The sequence below is a fragment of the Cyprinus carpio genome, unplaced genomic scaffold (genome assembly GCF_018340385.1).
Source record: "Cyprinus carpio isolate SPL01 unplaced genomic scaffold, ASM1834038v1 S000006585, whole genome shotgun sequence".
Taxonomy (NCBI): Eukaryota; Metazoa; Chordata; class Actinopteri; order Cypriniformes; family Cyprinidae; genus Cyprinus; species Cyprinus carpio.
This window is the reverse complement of record NW_024879238.1, coordinates 2131590-2147706: the sequence shown is the minus strand read 5'-3', so window position 1 is coordinate 2147706 and position 16117 is coordinate 2131590. Positions and strand designations below refer to the sequence as shown.

Genomic DNA, 16117 nt, shown 5'->3' with positions numbered 1-16117 from the left:
GTTTAGTCACGTGTTTATGTTTGTTCCGTCGTATGACAACAGAAAAACGAGAACAGCTTTATTGAGAATTCAGCTGTATTAACATACAGTTCTGCATGTTAGAACAAGAGTAAGAGGGAAGCAAACAAAAGGGCTGACGCTAGGTCGAATGCAAATGCATGGACACTGTGAATATGCTGAGTAGCATATGACATCATTTAGCAACATGTAGCAACTTTTCAGGCAAGCTTCAGTCGGCAACAGTTGCCCCATGACTTGCAGCTGTAAGCGCGGGAAACAGCTGCAGCCGAGCTAGAACCAATCTCAGCTGTTGGGGGGCTTTAGGGCTAAGCAGGGGGCACGAGGAAGAGGTGTGGAAAAATGCTCGACATATGGATGAAGTCAGGGAAAGTGTTGAAGCGAGTCTCTTTCAGCTGTCACTGAACTTCTCGTACAGCTTGTCTGCTGCTGCTAGTTTTGACATGTTTTTGACTTGCTACGAATTATAAACTTTCCAAGTGGTTGCCCAACAGTTCCACATGTGACATGATATGTCTTGCACAGGTTTATTTCTATAGAAAGAATGAAAATACGGCCTCATGTTTGTTCACTTCTTACATGTATTTCTATTTCATGAAGAGATGTGAGAGTGTGATATTGTTTTTATACAGCAGTTCTATAAAGAAGCTGATATCAAGTTGGATTATTTTCATGTTTGCTCTTCCAAAAAAAAAAAAAAATCTGGTAATTATAGTAGGTCATAAATTATGCTGGAAACCACATATAAATATAAAAACAAAATGTCTAAATCCATTGTAATAATAAATGAAACTATATATTTTAAATCAAAACTCATTATATATTGTATTGTATACATTACACATACATTAAAGAAGAGAGCAATAAGGATTGTAAAACCAGTTGACTATTATGAACAAACAAATATATTATTTCTTAAATTACATGCTTTAAAATTGGTTGATTTAGTTGATTTTCACACTGCATGGATAATGTATAAAGTATTTAACAATTTGCTTTCAAATTGTATTCAGAACCTGTTTGAAGTGAAAGAAAGCCAGAATAAATTAAAGGGGAATGTACATGCAAGTTAAAAATAGATGCATATCTCTGATAGTGGTAAAGATATTCAATATTAATCGTGACAAGGAATTAAAAATGTGTAGCTCACTTTGTAAATAATCATAGGGTGATGAATAATTTGTGTATGTAATATTTAAACTCTTGTATTCATGTACCTTTGTAGCATTTTGAGAACTTTTTTTCTATGTAACTCTTATCTGTTTATCTTATAAATAAAAACCAGTGTGAAAAGTGATGCTTTTTAGATAAAATGACAAAAAAAGGTGCAGGACTGAAGCCTTTGCTTATTATGCCTACCCTTACTACATGTTAATGTTTTATTTATTTATTTATTTATTTATTACAAAAATTTGTGAGAACCAACATCTGTTGAACTGAAAACAGTTTCAAAAAGTTGTAAAAGCAAGCAGCTTTTGGAGTGATTCAAACAATAAAATGAAATAGCTACATTATTTATGCAATATTAAAACCTGTTTTACTGCAGTGGCGACTGAAGCAAACAATGTGTGTGTTATCTTGGTCCTGGAAATGTGTTTTTAGTGCCCTCAGCTGGCCCATGAAAGAAAAGTTCTTTCAACTTTTCACAACTCAGAGAACAAGAGACAGATTGCTCACACAGAACAGTTCTCGTAGAGAGGAGGGGTGTAACCCCGGTGTCCTGGCCAGATTCTAGCAACATGCTAACAATGTGTTAAATCATGCTAGCAATACTAAATCATACTAACAACTAATTAAAATAATAAAACATTAGCAACAAATTCAATTATTAATATGTAGCCAAACATAATTGTTAATCATGTATTGTCATTTTATTAATTATATTTTAATCGCCAACTTATTATAATATCTAATTATGTAATGTTGAGTTTCTTTCTATTTTTAATTACTTCTTACATTTTGTTGCTTTTTATATTTTGGATGTTGATAATTTTAGTATCTTTTGCATTGCTTTTTCTGGTGCAGTGGTGCCATAGCTGCTTATTTCATGTTTTTTTTTTTTTTTTGGAAGAGAGGCTTTTTTTTTTTTTAGTATTCTAATTAATGATGGATGGTGTGGTGTTGTTTTCTTATGATGTATTGTGTATTATGAGGGAGTTTTTTAGAGACTGGAGGAAGATCAGCTTATGTTTTCAGACTTGATCAATCGGCTTCAACAGTAGCAGATATTCAGAGTTATTTAATAAAGATCTATGAACTGTACGTCACCATGTTATTGTCTTTATTATTATTTTACCCACACTGGACGTAGATTGAGGTGGTGCCACTGCAGGCTTGTTATATTTACATGAAGAGTGCATTTTTTTTCTCCAGATATCAGGATAACAAATGTAAATGTTGATTTTATACAAGTTCAATAAAGTTGGCATTAAGTGACTTACATTTTAGATACAATATTGCTTGTTTTTAGATCACAGTACTGTTTTGCGTCTTTGAACAACACACAGGACTGTGTTTCCTTATTGAATGAATCAGCTTTTTGAACAAATCAGTTGAATGAATAATTCTGTGGCTCACACCTTAAAGTATAAGTTCACTTCAGGAATAAAAATTTCCTGATAATTAAGAAATCTAATTAAATTTTTTGAGGAAAACATTCCAGGAATTTTCTCCATATAGTGCACTTCAATGGTGGCCAGCGATTTCATAAAATGTAGTTTCAATGCAGCTTCAAAGCGTTCTACATGATTCACAATTAAATTTGATTTGATTAACAATTTGATTCTGCATTCAAGTGCATTTACAGAATTATTTAAATGATTCCTATAAACTCTTTAAATGTTTAGTCAGGGGGCAAATTACACAGCAGCCTTTATGGTTACAGAACCATAGGTTAAAGAAGACAAAAAAAAACACTTTTGTGCATTGTTAGATGCTAGTTTAATGATGTTGGCATGACATGGCATATGTAGAAATTTATGTAAGCCAAGATTTTAAAAAAGAGCTTTAAAAGTATTATGTATAGGCTAACATTTTGTCACACCAGGGGCGTAGCCATCATTTCAGGAGTGACAGAAATGTCAAATACAATAATAATTTTTACAAGGAATTATTTTCTTATCTCTTACTTTGATTTGTTTTTTTTTTATAACAAATTCAAATACACTGCTGAACAATAATCAATCATTTGTAAACTATAATTTTTTCCTAATGGCAATTTTATGTTCGTTTTAAACAATTATTTCAATTTTCTGCACAGAATAAGGTAGAAAATATACTTTATAGTTTCTGTACTGCATTAAATGATATGCCAGTTAGCACTGCATCATTCATAAATTTTATTTAATTATTGTGTGTATTGTCTTAACGTTTCATCAGTTCATTCTGCTTTTTATTCAGATTAGCTGCAGATATAGCGTATATAGATACGTCTATGAGCACAATATCACTTCTCTTTCAGTGCGAAAACTTTATCTCATTTTTATAAAATAAAATAATTTAATCTTAATAAATAATCTTATTTCAAGGTTGTTGTTAATGCTGTTGTTATTTTAACAGTTTCTTTCGTACATTCGGCTGAACGACATTGTTAAAACAAATGTATCATTCAGTGGAACTATGCGTATGCTTTAGACACTAACATTTCTGCTCTGTCATTATTTTTGACAATAAATACGCAGCTTTCAACTGCTCAGGTAATGTCGTTGGTAAGATGCCGAAAGCCATTGAAAAAAACTACAGAAAAGTAAAACTACTTCACTTTAGCATTACTGGCCACGAGTTCTAAGGAGAGATCACACATCAGCTTCTCAAATAATGTGTCAAAATGTGTCAAGACGACTTAAGTTCAAACCGAGCATCAGGATGGGGAAGAAAGGGGATTTAAGTGACTTTGAACGAGGAATGGTTGTTGGTTCCAGACAGGCTGGTCTGAGTATTACTAAAACTGCTGATCTACTGGGATTTTCACGCACAACCATCTCTAGGGTTTACAGAGAATTGTTTGAAAAAGAGAAAATATCCAGTGAGCAGCAGTTGTGTAGACGACAATGCCTTGTTGATGTCAGAGGAGAATGGACAGACTGGTTAGAGATGATAGAAAGGCAACAGTAACTCAAATAATCACTCGTTACACCTGAGGTATGCAGAATACCATCTCTGAACACACAACACGTCGAACCCTGAAGCAGATGGGTTCCAGCAGCAGAAGACCATACAGGGTGCTGCTCCTGTCAGCTAAGAACAGGAAACAGAGGCTACAGTTCACACAGGCTCACCAAAATTGGACAATAGAAGATTGGAAAAATGTTGCCTGATCTAATGAGTCTCGATTTTTGCTGCGACATTCAGATGGTAGTGTGAGAATTTGGCGTTAAGAACATGAAAGCATGGATCCATCCTGCGTTGTTTCAACGGTTCAGGCTGGTGGTGTTGGTGTAATGGTGTGGGGGATATTTTCTTGGCACCCTTTGGGCCCCTTAGTATCAATTGAGCATCGTTTAAACGTCACAGCCTACCTGAGTATTGTTGCTGACCATGTCCATCCCTTTATGACTACAGTGTACCCATCCTCTGATGGCTACTTCCAGCAGGATAATGCACCATGTCACAAAGCTCAAATCATCTCAGACTGGTTTCTTGAACATGACAATGAGTTCACTTTACTCAAATGGCCTCCACAGTCATCAGATCTCAATCCAATAGAGCAGCTTTGGAATGTGGTGGAATGGGAGATTCACATCATGGATGTGCAGCCGACAAATCTGCTTGGGATTTGGTGATGTTATCATGTCAATGTGGACCAAAATCTCTGAGGAATGTTTCCAACACCGTGTTGAATCTATGCCATGAGTGATTTTGTCATGTTGTTGTGGAAAAGGGTGTTTGAGGAATGTTTTAGAAAGGTTTTCCTAATATGTGGATCAGCTGAGAGTCAGCTGATGTAAGATTGACTAATGTGACCTGCCAGAACTGACGCTACGCTTGATATTTTTTTTTTTTCAGAAAATGACCAATTGTTTTTGCTAGATAAGACATTTATTCCTTGGCTGAGATTGTGTAGAGCCCTTTGAACCTGCAATGAAACTGCATTTTTCACCTTGAGCTCGTTGGCCATCATTGAAGTCCGCTATAAGGAGAAAATTAATGGAATGTTTCCCTCAAAAAAAACATTTCTTTGCGACTAAAGAAAGAAAGACATGAACATCTTGGATGACATGGGGGTAAGTAAATTATCAGGAAATTTTTGTTCTGGAATGTGACTTATCATTTAACAGTCAAATGCTTTGTTCGTGGATGAATCAGCTGTTTGAATTAATCGGTTAATTCCTGGACACACAATTTATGTACAATAAACAAAATTATAAACGCAACACTTTTATTTTTGCCCCCATTTTTCATGAGCTGAATGCAAAGATCTAAGACTTTTTCAATGTACACAAAAGGCCTATTTCTCTCAAATATTGTTCACAAATCTGTTTAAATCTGTGTTAGTGAGCACTTCTCCTTTGCCGAGATAATCCATCCACCTCACAGGTGTGGTATATCAAGATGCTGATTAGACAGCATGATTATTGCACAGCTGTGCTTTAGGCTGGCCACAATAAAAGGCCACTCTAAAATGTACAGTTTTTACTGTATTGGGGGGTCCGAAAACCAGTCAGTATCTGGTGTGACCACCATTTGCCTCACACAGTGCAACATATCTCCTTCACATAGAGTTCATCAGGTTGTTGGTTGTGGCTTGTGGAATGTTGGTCCACTCATCTTCAATGGCTGTGTGAAGTTGCTGGATATTGGCAGGAACTGGAACACGCTGTCGTATATGCCAGTCCAGAACATCCCAAACATGCTCAATGGGTGACATGTCCTGTGAGTATGCTGGCCATGCAAGAACTGGGATGTTTTCAGCTTTCAGGAATTGTGTACAGATCCTTGCAACATGGGGCCATGCATTATCATGCTGCAACATGATGTGATTGTCGTGGATGAATGGCACAACAATGGGCCTCGGTATCTCTGTGCATTCAAAATGCCATCAATAAAATGCACATGTGTTCGTTGTCCACAACATACGCCTGCCCATACCATAACCCCACCGCCACCATGGGCCACTCGATCTACAACGTTGACATCAGCAAACCGCTCACCCACACAGCACCATACACGCTGTCTGCCATCTGCCCTGTACAGTGAAAACAGGGATTCATTCCATGAATAGAACACCTCTCCAAAGTGCCAGACACCATCAAATGTGCGCACTTGCCCACTCAAGTCGGTTACAACGACGAACTGCAGTCAGGTTGAGACCCCGATGAGGACGATGAGCATGCAGATGAGCTTCCCTGAGATGGTTTCTGACAGTTTCTGCAGAAATTCTTTGGTTATGCAAACCGATTGTAGCAGGTGGCTGGACTCAGATGATCTTGGAGGTGAAGATGCTGGATGTGGAGGTCCTGGGCTGGTGTGGTTATACGTGGTCTGCGGTTGTGAGGCCAGTTGGATGTACTGCCAAATTCTCTGAAACGCCTTTGGAGACGGCTTATGGTAGAGAAATGAACATTCAATTCACGGGCAACAGCTCTGGTGGACATTCCGTAAGTCAGCATGCCAGTTGCACGCTCCCTCAAAACTTGTAACATCTGTGGCATTGTGCTGTGTGATAAAACTGCACATTTTAGAGTGGCCTTTTATTTGTGGCCAGCCTAAGGCAAACCTGTGCATTAATCATGCTGTCTAATCAGCATCTTGATATGCCACACCTGAGGTGGATGGATTATCTGAGCAAAGGATAAGTGCTCACTAACACAGATTTAGACAGACATTTTCTGTTGCTTTACTATTTCACAGAACACAAACAGGGTCTCACATTTATATGTCTTTTCATATGCATCTGTAAAGTGTGATGGCAAAAGAAAAAAATGTTACACTGATTACAACTGAACTGATGTCCTCCAAAATGAATGCATATAGCTTATTCTTGTAAATCAACTTCTAAACTTTGTAAAAAAAAAGTATGCAGCTTGGAGCCGCTGCTGTGACACTGTACAAACTCTTCTGTTGTGAATACTCTCACAAATACATGATACATGAAAGTCTTCTCACACTGAAGACACTTGTAAGGCCTCTCTCCAGTGTGAGCTCTTATGTGAATCTTAAGGTTTCCTTTGTACGGGAAAATCTTTCCACACTGAGGGCAGATGAATGGCTTCTCTCCAGTGTGAACTCTTACATGATTCTCAAGGTTTGCTTTGTTTGCCCAAGTCTTTCCCACAGTGATCGCACATGAAAAGGCTTCTCTCCAGCGTAGAGTTTTTACATGATTCTTCAGGCATTTGCTGTCTTTGAAACTCCTTTCACTGATGACATAAAACCATTTTTTTTGTGTAAAACTCTTTTCACACTGATCGTATGTGAACAGCTTTTCTCCAGTGTGAACTCTCATGCGAGTCTTAAGATGACCTTTTTGTGAGAAACTCCTTCTACACTTGCAGGTGTCCAGGAACTGTCCAGAGTGAATACTCATGTGAAAATTAAGGTGTTTTTTCTGTATAAAACTCTTTCCACACTGAGAGCAGGTGAAAGGTCTCTCTCCAGTGTGAAGACTCATGTGGGCATCAAGGTTTCTTCTGTCAGAGAATCTCTTTTCACACTGTTGGCAGGTGAACGGCTTCTCTCCGGTGTGAATTTCATTGTGCCTGTTAAGGGTTTGTTCGTCACTGAAACTTCTTCCACACGGTTGGCAGGTGAAAGGCTTATCTCCGGTGTGAATTTCATTGTGCCTGTTAAGGGTTTGTTCGTCACTGAAACTTCTTCCACACGGTTGGCAGGTGAAAGGTTTCATTCCGGTGTGAATTTTCATGTGCCTATTAAGGGTTTTTTTGTGACTGAAACTTCTTACACACTGTTGGCAAGTGAAAGGGCTCCCTCCAGTTTGAACTTTCATGTGGCCTTCAATCTTTCTAGTTCCTTTGTTTTGTGAGGACATCTTTTCAATCTTTGAGTCACTAAAATATTTTTCTCCAATCATGAACTGATGAGGTTTCTCATATTGATCCTTTTCTTCCATATCATTGAGATCTTGACTCTCCTCTTTCAATGGCATCAGGTCTAAAGCAGAAAGAAACATGTGCAATTTCACCTTGGTTTAATGTCACATAGCAACAATCAAAAAAAAAAAAAAAAAACATTTACACACATAAAGCATCAAACACAACCACGTATATGCTAGATCTATAACCATAAAGTTACTGTAGCCTGTAATCTCAGAACCTTATGTCAATATTGTTAACTCTTTGTTTTCTTCAGGGCATGTCCCAAATTCTTTCAAGCTGGCAGTTATCAAGCCCCTCATAAAACAAAACAAAAACACAATAGGGGACTGCTTTGTGACTGGGATCCTGTGGGTCTCAAAACAAAATCGTCTCATGTTATGTATGTAACCATGGTTCCCTGAGAAGGGAACAAAACACTGTGTCCTCTAGAGGTTGCTATGGGGAACGCCATCAGCTTGACCATTGTCTGAACATACGTCTAAACACAACAATAACATTGGCCGGCGACAGCCTATGACGTCATTACCCGGTGCGACCACAGTATAAAAGGGTGCCAGGAGAACACATCGTCCGCTTCTTCGTCTGGAGCTTGCGTCCGAAGCATGGCAAGGGAACTAGAGGACACAGTGTCTTGTTCCCTTTTCAGGAAACTATGGTTAAATACATAACCTGAGACATTCCAGCAGGGGCTACCACCAGATCTAAATAAGCTTGCTCAAAGAAATGGCTCAACAGATCTTTGGTAGCAACACCCTGCTCAGAAATGTATCAGCAGGGATACATGAGTTGAGTGGAGCCAAAGGTGAAAACTGGGGCCTGAACCAGCTCAGAGAAAGGGAACGAGGCTGACAGCGCATAACCCTTACCATACAGGATTTTAGAAAGTGTGCAGAATGCTTAGCATGCACACTTACCACAATGTAGTATTCATAGCATGGTTTTTGAAAACACTGTTACTTAAGGGGGTAACCGAAACTGTCATGTAGACAGGCCTAGGAAGCCCTACGTGACTCTGGCACGCTCAGGGAGTAACAATTAATTCAGTGGGAGACTGCAAGCTTAGAGCGCATGTGGACTGAAAAGGGGTATCTCACAGAAAAACCCTCCATGTGAGAGGAGTATCGCCAAGTCAACCATAGCAGTCACAGAACAGACTCTGGAGCATCTGCTCACAGATGCCCAGAAGGGAGCTGCGTTAGATTAGAAGAGGGAATCCAGCAGTGCCCAGTAAGAGACGGTCAACTGGTGTAGTTGGACGCAATCTCATGCTCTCTATTTTGATAGAGAGTGTGGGTCCCATATAACCAGACCCAATTGGATCAGAAGAAACAGCAGGACCCAAAAACCATTTATGCACATAGAGCTACAGCTCCTTAAAGCCAAAGCATTAGGAAGGGTTTCCTCAGAAACACAACTCACTCGTGCCTCAGGGTGTGGATTGTTTCAACCATGAAGGTTAAAGGAAACCCTTAAATCCCAGGAGACCCCTCAGGGTGAGAGATGAGTAGCGCACTCTGGCAAGGGCAGCTCCTCGAAGCAAACACCCAGACAGGGGATAAGGAGCACATCGTGATGGCAAGCTCCTAAAAGTCCATTCCTCAGTGAGGGGAGCACTGCCATGTCCAGGGAGCAGATTGACTGCAAATGGGACATTGGAAATGGGATCCAGCTTAGAAGGGGATCACACGTTCCAATAGGGAGGAACAGGGTCACACCATAGAGGCAACCGGCCAAGGAGGCGACAGGGACGGCCTGACAACTCGGTATGGTTGCATATGAAGTTCTCAGGAGCAGTGATCTCAGCTCTCAAGCTGAGGCGGGGGCTCATAGCTAATCCTCGCAGTAAGGGGAGCAATTCTAGCTCCAACATAAGGCAGCACTGATAGATTAGAGAACGTCAGCTGTTACAGCTAAACAGAGAGAATTAGACTATCTTGATAGACAGCAGGTCCCGTTTAACCAGACCCGAAAGATTCTGTAGCACAGCGGGACCCAACAACCCACATATGCATAAAGAGCTACCGCTCCTCAGAGCCAAATCATTTAGGAAGTGTTTCCGCTGAAACAAATCTCACTTGTACCTCAGGGAAAGCAGTGTACTCATACCCACTTCACAGATAGACATGTGCCCGTATTCAGTAATGAATATGCACAATATTGTTATTGTGGGCACTTCTAAATACCTTGAATAATATATTACAAATTATTCAGAATTTGGAATGCATTTTAAGAATACTTTTCCCATCCACTGGTCAAAATGCACAACACTGCTTTATGCTGCTTGAAGGACACGTGTGCGCTCTCATGTAAACAAGCAGCATGAGAAGCACATGGGGGAACACGTGAGAGACGCGCTGAATGAAAGCACATTCACTCTCTGACAGCAGATGGCGCTAAACTGCAGAAAATGCAGTCATTACCCTGGAAACACCATAAATAAAGCAGCTGCACTGCTTTCTAAAACATATTTAAATACTTTTAAATAGCCATTCAGATTTGTGTTTTCGCTATGGTGTTCATCACAGAGCCAAATACTTCAATATTTAGACTTAATAGGCTATTTATTTTCAAACTTTTTTTTTTCATTTTAATCTGGACTACAACATGCCCTAGATATTGTTTAAAGGTGTTTTGATTCTTTATTGTTCATTCACACTTTACATTAGGACTTCATTAGTTTACATTAGTTAATTCATTAGTTAACATAAACTACCAATGAAAAGTTCTTCTGAACATTCATTAATCTTAGGTATTCCAATATTCAATTGTTAAAATCGAAAGTTGCAACTGTGTTATTTAATGAGTTAACATGTAACATGTAAGACTTGTATTTTTTAACAAAGATTAATAACTTCCGTAGCAAATGTAGCTATTGCCCATTGTGAATGTCAATGCATTAACTAATGTTAACTAAGAAGGTCTTATTGTAAATTGATACCTATGGCTCTTTATAGTTCTTTTGCACTTTAATCTGTGTAGAACTTTTAACTTTATATATTTTTCTTTATTGCTTTATTGTATTTAAATGTTCAGTTATTTTTGTTACAAGAAAAAAAGTTATTTAACCTGTTATACTGTATTATGACCACTTTTTTGAAACAAAATTTCAATACTGTGATAATACTGTATACCTTGATAAAAGCATTAGTAATTAATCGCAACAGGAAAATTTGATACCGCCATATCCCTATTCACAAATGGACGAATCACTGGTTCAACCATAAGGGCAGTGTGTCAAGGAGGTCCAAGTGGGCCGAACCATCTATTGAAACTGCAGAGTGGAGTTAAAGAGTTAAGCCACTCGATGCTTCAGGAAGAGGAGCTCTAGCTCAGAGAATTTGCATAATGGTTGAGTGGACGACACAAATCTCAGGAGGCCCCTTGGGTTGAGGTACGAGAAGTGCATCCTGGCCAGGGCAGCTTCTCACAGCAAAACACGCAGCCAAGACGTCAGGGGAGTAATACGAAGCATTACACTCCGAAAATGCTCAATCTGAATGGAGGAATCGTGAGTCCTGAGGTTGCAGCGCTATACTGAGGACCTGATTACCAAGGAGGCTCCCGCAGAAGCCTAGCGACTTCGTTACATGATCCAGCAAGCATGAGGCCAAAGATAAAGGGCTATCATCCTGTATTGATGGGTGAGACCATAACCACAATTGGTCGACAGTGAGGGGCTCTGACTTCCACAGGGGAGGTGCTCGCAGAGGTCCTAAACCTGAAACAAAGTCAGAGATACAAAGACAGAACCAGGTAATGCTGCAGAGAAAAGCTAGTTAGTGAGTCCACATAGAACTAGTATAGAGAAATTAAATGGCTCATACTCAAACTTTAATCCATACCGTCATTGGGATGGTGGCTTCAGAGGACCCCAGAGAGCATGATACTCTACCAAGGAGCATCAGCTCAGTTCAGGGTTAAGCATCAAGGAGGCTCGCAAGCCAACACTTGAAAACATACAACCCTGAATTAAAGTAAAGGCGGAGTGCAGTATAATGTGGTTTTCTTATAAGGACATGATACAAATCATCTGTCCGACAACTGCAGACAGATATCAACATTATACAATTCCTACACAAACAGAAGGAAATTACTGATAGGGAAAAATTTCCCGTCAGGTCCTTTCCATGTTCTGCCCATCAACCGCGATCCCTCGTGGGCAATGGGCAGACAATTCTCACCACAACCGGAATGCTCAGCATGCATTCAGCTCCCGTGAGAGCCAGACACGCTCCGCCCATACGCTAGATTACCTTGGAAATCAATCGAGAACAAAAACCACTGTCGCTATTCCCGTGGGAGGCGAACGCACTCATGCAAATACTATCTACAAACTCAGGTAAATAGTGAAGTACTCAACTCCCCCTCAGTAGACCCGCAAATGCATCACAATGAGCACAAGCCGTCTCCTTATAAGTTGAAAGCATTCAAATTCATGCTTATCCCTCACAAGAATTAAGCAATGAATGCAGAACCCGTCCAACTCCATCAAGAGCTGAACGTGCTTGCTCTTCACCACACACACAACACGTGAGCCGTGTGAAACTGCAGGCATCAGAGCAAAGCCTCTGGCGAGAGAACATGCACTCCTAGTTGTGCTTAGCTCATGCTAACATAAACAAATGGTCAGTGAAGATGAAGAAGAGTATGACGTGTTCTCATGGCGCCCTTTTATACTGTGGTCACCATGGCTAATGGACGTCATAGGCTGTCACTGACAATGCTATTGTCGTGTTTAGATGTATGCTTCAGACACCAGTCACGCTGAAGGCGTTCCCTGAAGCGACATCTAGAGGACGCAGATCGAAGTTCCCTCGGAAGGGAACTCATGGGAGCAGGTGGATTTACCTTTACAGGTCCCAGGGCTTAACAAGAAGGATGGAGTAAACAAATGAATGAAGTTGAGAAGAAGATTAAAGCAGTTTTTATTATATAAACCCAAAACAAGGCAGGTCGTACTTTTGGACAAATTTCTCAATTGTTACTGAAAAAAATAAAATTTAAAGAATTGCAGCTTGTGAATTGTAAGTTGTGACAAATGTATTATAAAAAGTTTATCCGTCATGATATACTGCTTTACTTTAGCTTGACATAAACAGAAAGATCTTATGGTCAAATTAATTGAGAGAAATGTTTTATGTAGTGGTGTTCGGTTCCAGGTTTTTCCGCTCGACTCCCAACTCATGACTGTCCAAATTAGTCCAATTTAGTGGTGGTGACAATACCTTAAAATGAGCCATCATCAATGCTGTTAGCTGTTGCGACACCTAATTTTACAGAGGGACATCTGAGGGAAAAAAGCCATGGTGGAATATAATGTCAGGATTAATAAGGTGTACTTTAATGAATTCATCACATTATAATGGTCAGGGGATGAAGCTCTATGTCTTAAACAGCACTGATATTAAAAATAAATGCAATGCATACAAAAATACATAGTAATATACATGTATTGATTTGTTTATTCTGCATTTCTGCATCAGAGTTTTCGCTGTTAACGTGACAGCGCATTGTTTACTGTAAAAATAAACATGAATTTGTACAAAATTACACTATAAATGCAAATAAGTAGGCCTAAAGGCTATTTTTTTTTAACATAGCTTTTTAGCTATGGGGTAAAGCAAGGAAAAAGTATACAAATGGAAACATAGAAGGCACTCGTGAAGTTAGAAAAACAAAGTTCTTTATGACCAGCAGGATTGTGATGGATAATGCAAATGAAAATGCACAATACGGCTTTTTATGTCAATGATAAGCTTGAATTTAAATTGTTTGTGATAGCCGACTACCTTTTAATGTAAGAAAAATAGACTACAGGCTGTTTACATGTTTTGCCACTTGCTTAATCACCGTAACTTAATTTAACCGTTCCAAAACAAAGTCAAAGAGCAGTAACTGATGTTATACTGTGTTCTGCCTTGGTTTCTCCGGCCTTTTCTCCAAGATATTTGTAAACATGATAAAAAAGGTCATGAATGTCCCAAAATTATCAACAATAACTAATTTTCGACCAAAAACGAAGTTATGGTTTTTTTGTCTTTGCACGGCAGCACTGCTGTCACTATAGACGGGCGTGGTTTCAGTAACCAGGCACCTCAGCTTCACCCACGTCCAGCCTTTTTGCCCTTTTTCGATTTTCCGGGGGTGACGCATGCTGGCACACTGCCAAGATGGTGACGGCTGCCTCCACCCACTTTAGGCTTAAAAATGCTCTTTAGAAATCTACGAGTGACGTCACGGACACTACGTCCATGTATTTTTACAGTCTACGGATTGCACACGTCAAAGGTTAAGGAATGAAACAGACGAATGTAATTTAGGAATAGAATCACGTTGGTGTTTGAATCGTGTTCGTGATCTTTAACGATCTATTAAATTAAAGTGCTTTGTCATGTTGGTGGTGACACCTCTCTTGCAACATGTTTAGCTTATCACAGATATTATACTTAGCATTTTTTTGGCTTCTGATCACAAGTGTAGACAAACTTTGGAGTGCTTTGATTAAAGCGCAAGGTCCTGGTAGATCGCTAGGTTGGGACCTCACAGTTGAAGAGAAAAAAAAGGCCACAGAGGAATCGAAAGGCAAAATCTAAATTTTGGAATTTTGAATCTGGAATTGGAATCGATTTTTGATTCCCAACCCAATTCATTGCATTTCTTTCTAAAAAGGAAAACGTTTTTCAATGTTAAACTAAATAGTTGTTTTGTTTAGGCTACTTCTGTATTATATTTTCTAATTTAATGTGTATGTGTCATTCATTTCTGTAGAGCTGGACATTTTATCAAGTATCAAATGAGTGAGTTCATCTTTGAGAATGAAAACCAACCTGTTTGTTCTTCAGTATCTTCTTGTTTCAGACTGAACACTTCTTTAATCTTCAGCTCTTCGATCTCCTCCTTAATAAACTCCATCTTTGTTTGATCCTCAGTGTCTTCTTGTTTGACTCTGAATGTTTCTTCAGTCATCACGTCTTCACTCTCCTCTTTAATAAACGCCATCATTATAATAGTGTGTCACGTGGATCTCAGTTGCTTCAGCAGGAGTTTTCTTCTGTGTGCTTGGACACTCTGTATTTAAGATGAGAAAAATTAACAGAGAGACAAATACATGCAAACTAAATGGCTCAGTCAGCTCTCTAGTTCAGTAAAAAACACACTGATAAGGGAGACAGTCAAAGTGAGAGTTAATGGCTTTAAATGAGCCGATTAGCCGGATTTATTTATTATTTAAAAAACTAACACAAGCAATTAAACTATTACAAATAATCTAGAAAGTTCATATCTAGATATTTATGATGTATAAGCTATTGGTTGTCTTTGTAGATCACATTTATCACACTACTTTTTTTTTTAGAAATGCACTTGTTAAATACAGGTTAGTAAGAGTTATCCTCGCGTGTTTATGTTTTGTTGTGGTTTACATTGTGCGGACCGTCAGCGCGCGGCGACTCAAGAGATTCGAATCACTGAATCGTTTGCGAAGCGATTGATTCAGTTGACTCAGAGATTCTAAAAGCACAGTTTCTCCATCACTTGCTAATGTTTAAAGTGAACTGATTCACGGTAAAGGAAGCAAACTGAGACTCACCTTTCCTGTTACAGATGTGTGGATGCGCTTTACTCGTACAAAGCAGCGCTCATGAATGTTAGATGAAGCACTGTAATACTATATTAAAAAATAATTATATAAACATGGCTTATTAAAACCTATGAAATTGCTCCAACGGGTTGTGTCGATTTAAACACTTACTTTAAAGGGATAAAGACAGATCTTTCTTCAGGCGAATCACAGCGCGGTGTGGCCGTATGACGTCACACCATCAGGACGAAATAAAAGTCCTATTTAGTGCATAATAAATTAAAGAAAACCGACAACATAAAAAGTTTTACATGTGGTAAATTATATATTCAAATATATTGTCCAGTGATGTTCTTAAAATAACTACCAATGAAAGAGTCAGTCTAAAAGACAAAACAGCAACCAGTGCAGAAACTATTTATACCAGAAGTATATACATATAGTATTTTGATGCATTTTTAGAATG

At 38.9% G+C, this 16117-nt stretch overlaps 1 protein-coding gene across 1 annotated transcript; it reads right to left on the bottom strand.

Moving 5' to 3' along the window:
- Nucleotides 1-1661: 1661 nt before the first annotated feature.
- LOC109079583 (gastrula zinc finger protein XlCGF8.2DB-like) lies at nt 1662-15812 on the bottom strand. Its single transcript, XM_042754706.1, has 4 exons — nt 15661-15812; nt 14900-15140; nt 7250-8127; nt 1662-1667 (listed from the first exon to the last, which is right to left on the bottom strand). The coding sequence occupies exons 2-4, from the start codon at nt 15072-15074 to the stop codon at nt 1662-1664; spliced, it is 1059 nt and encodes a 352-aa protein (XP_042610640.1). The 5' UTR covers nt 15075-15140; nt 15661-15812.
- Between the last annotated feature and the right edge of the window lie 305 nt (nt 15813-16117).

Coding starts and splice junctions, on each gene's coding strand:
- LOC109079583 (XM_042754706.1), bottom strand. CDS start 15,074: ATGATGGCGTTTATTAAAGAGGAGAGTGAAGACGTGATGACTGAAGAA. Junction 8,128..14,899: donor AGATACTGAAGAACAAACAG/GTTGGTTTTCAT, acceptor TTTCTGCTTTAG/ACCTGATGCCATTGAAAGAG.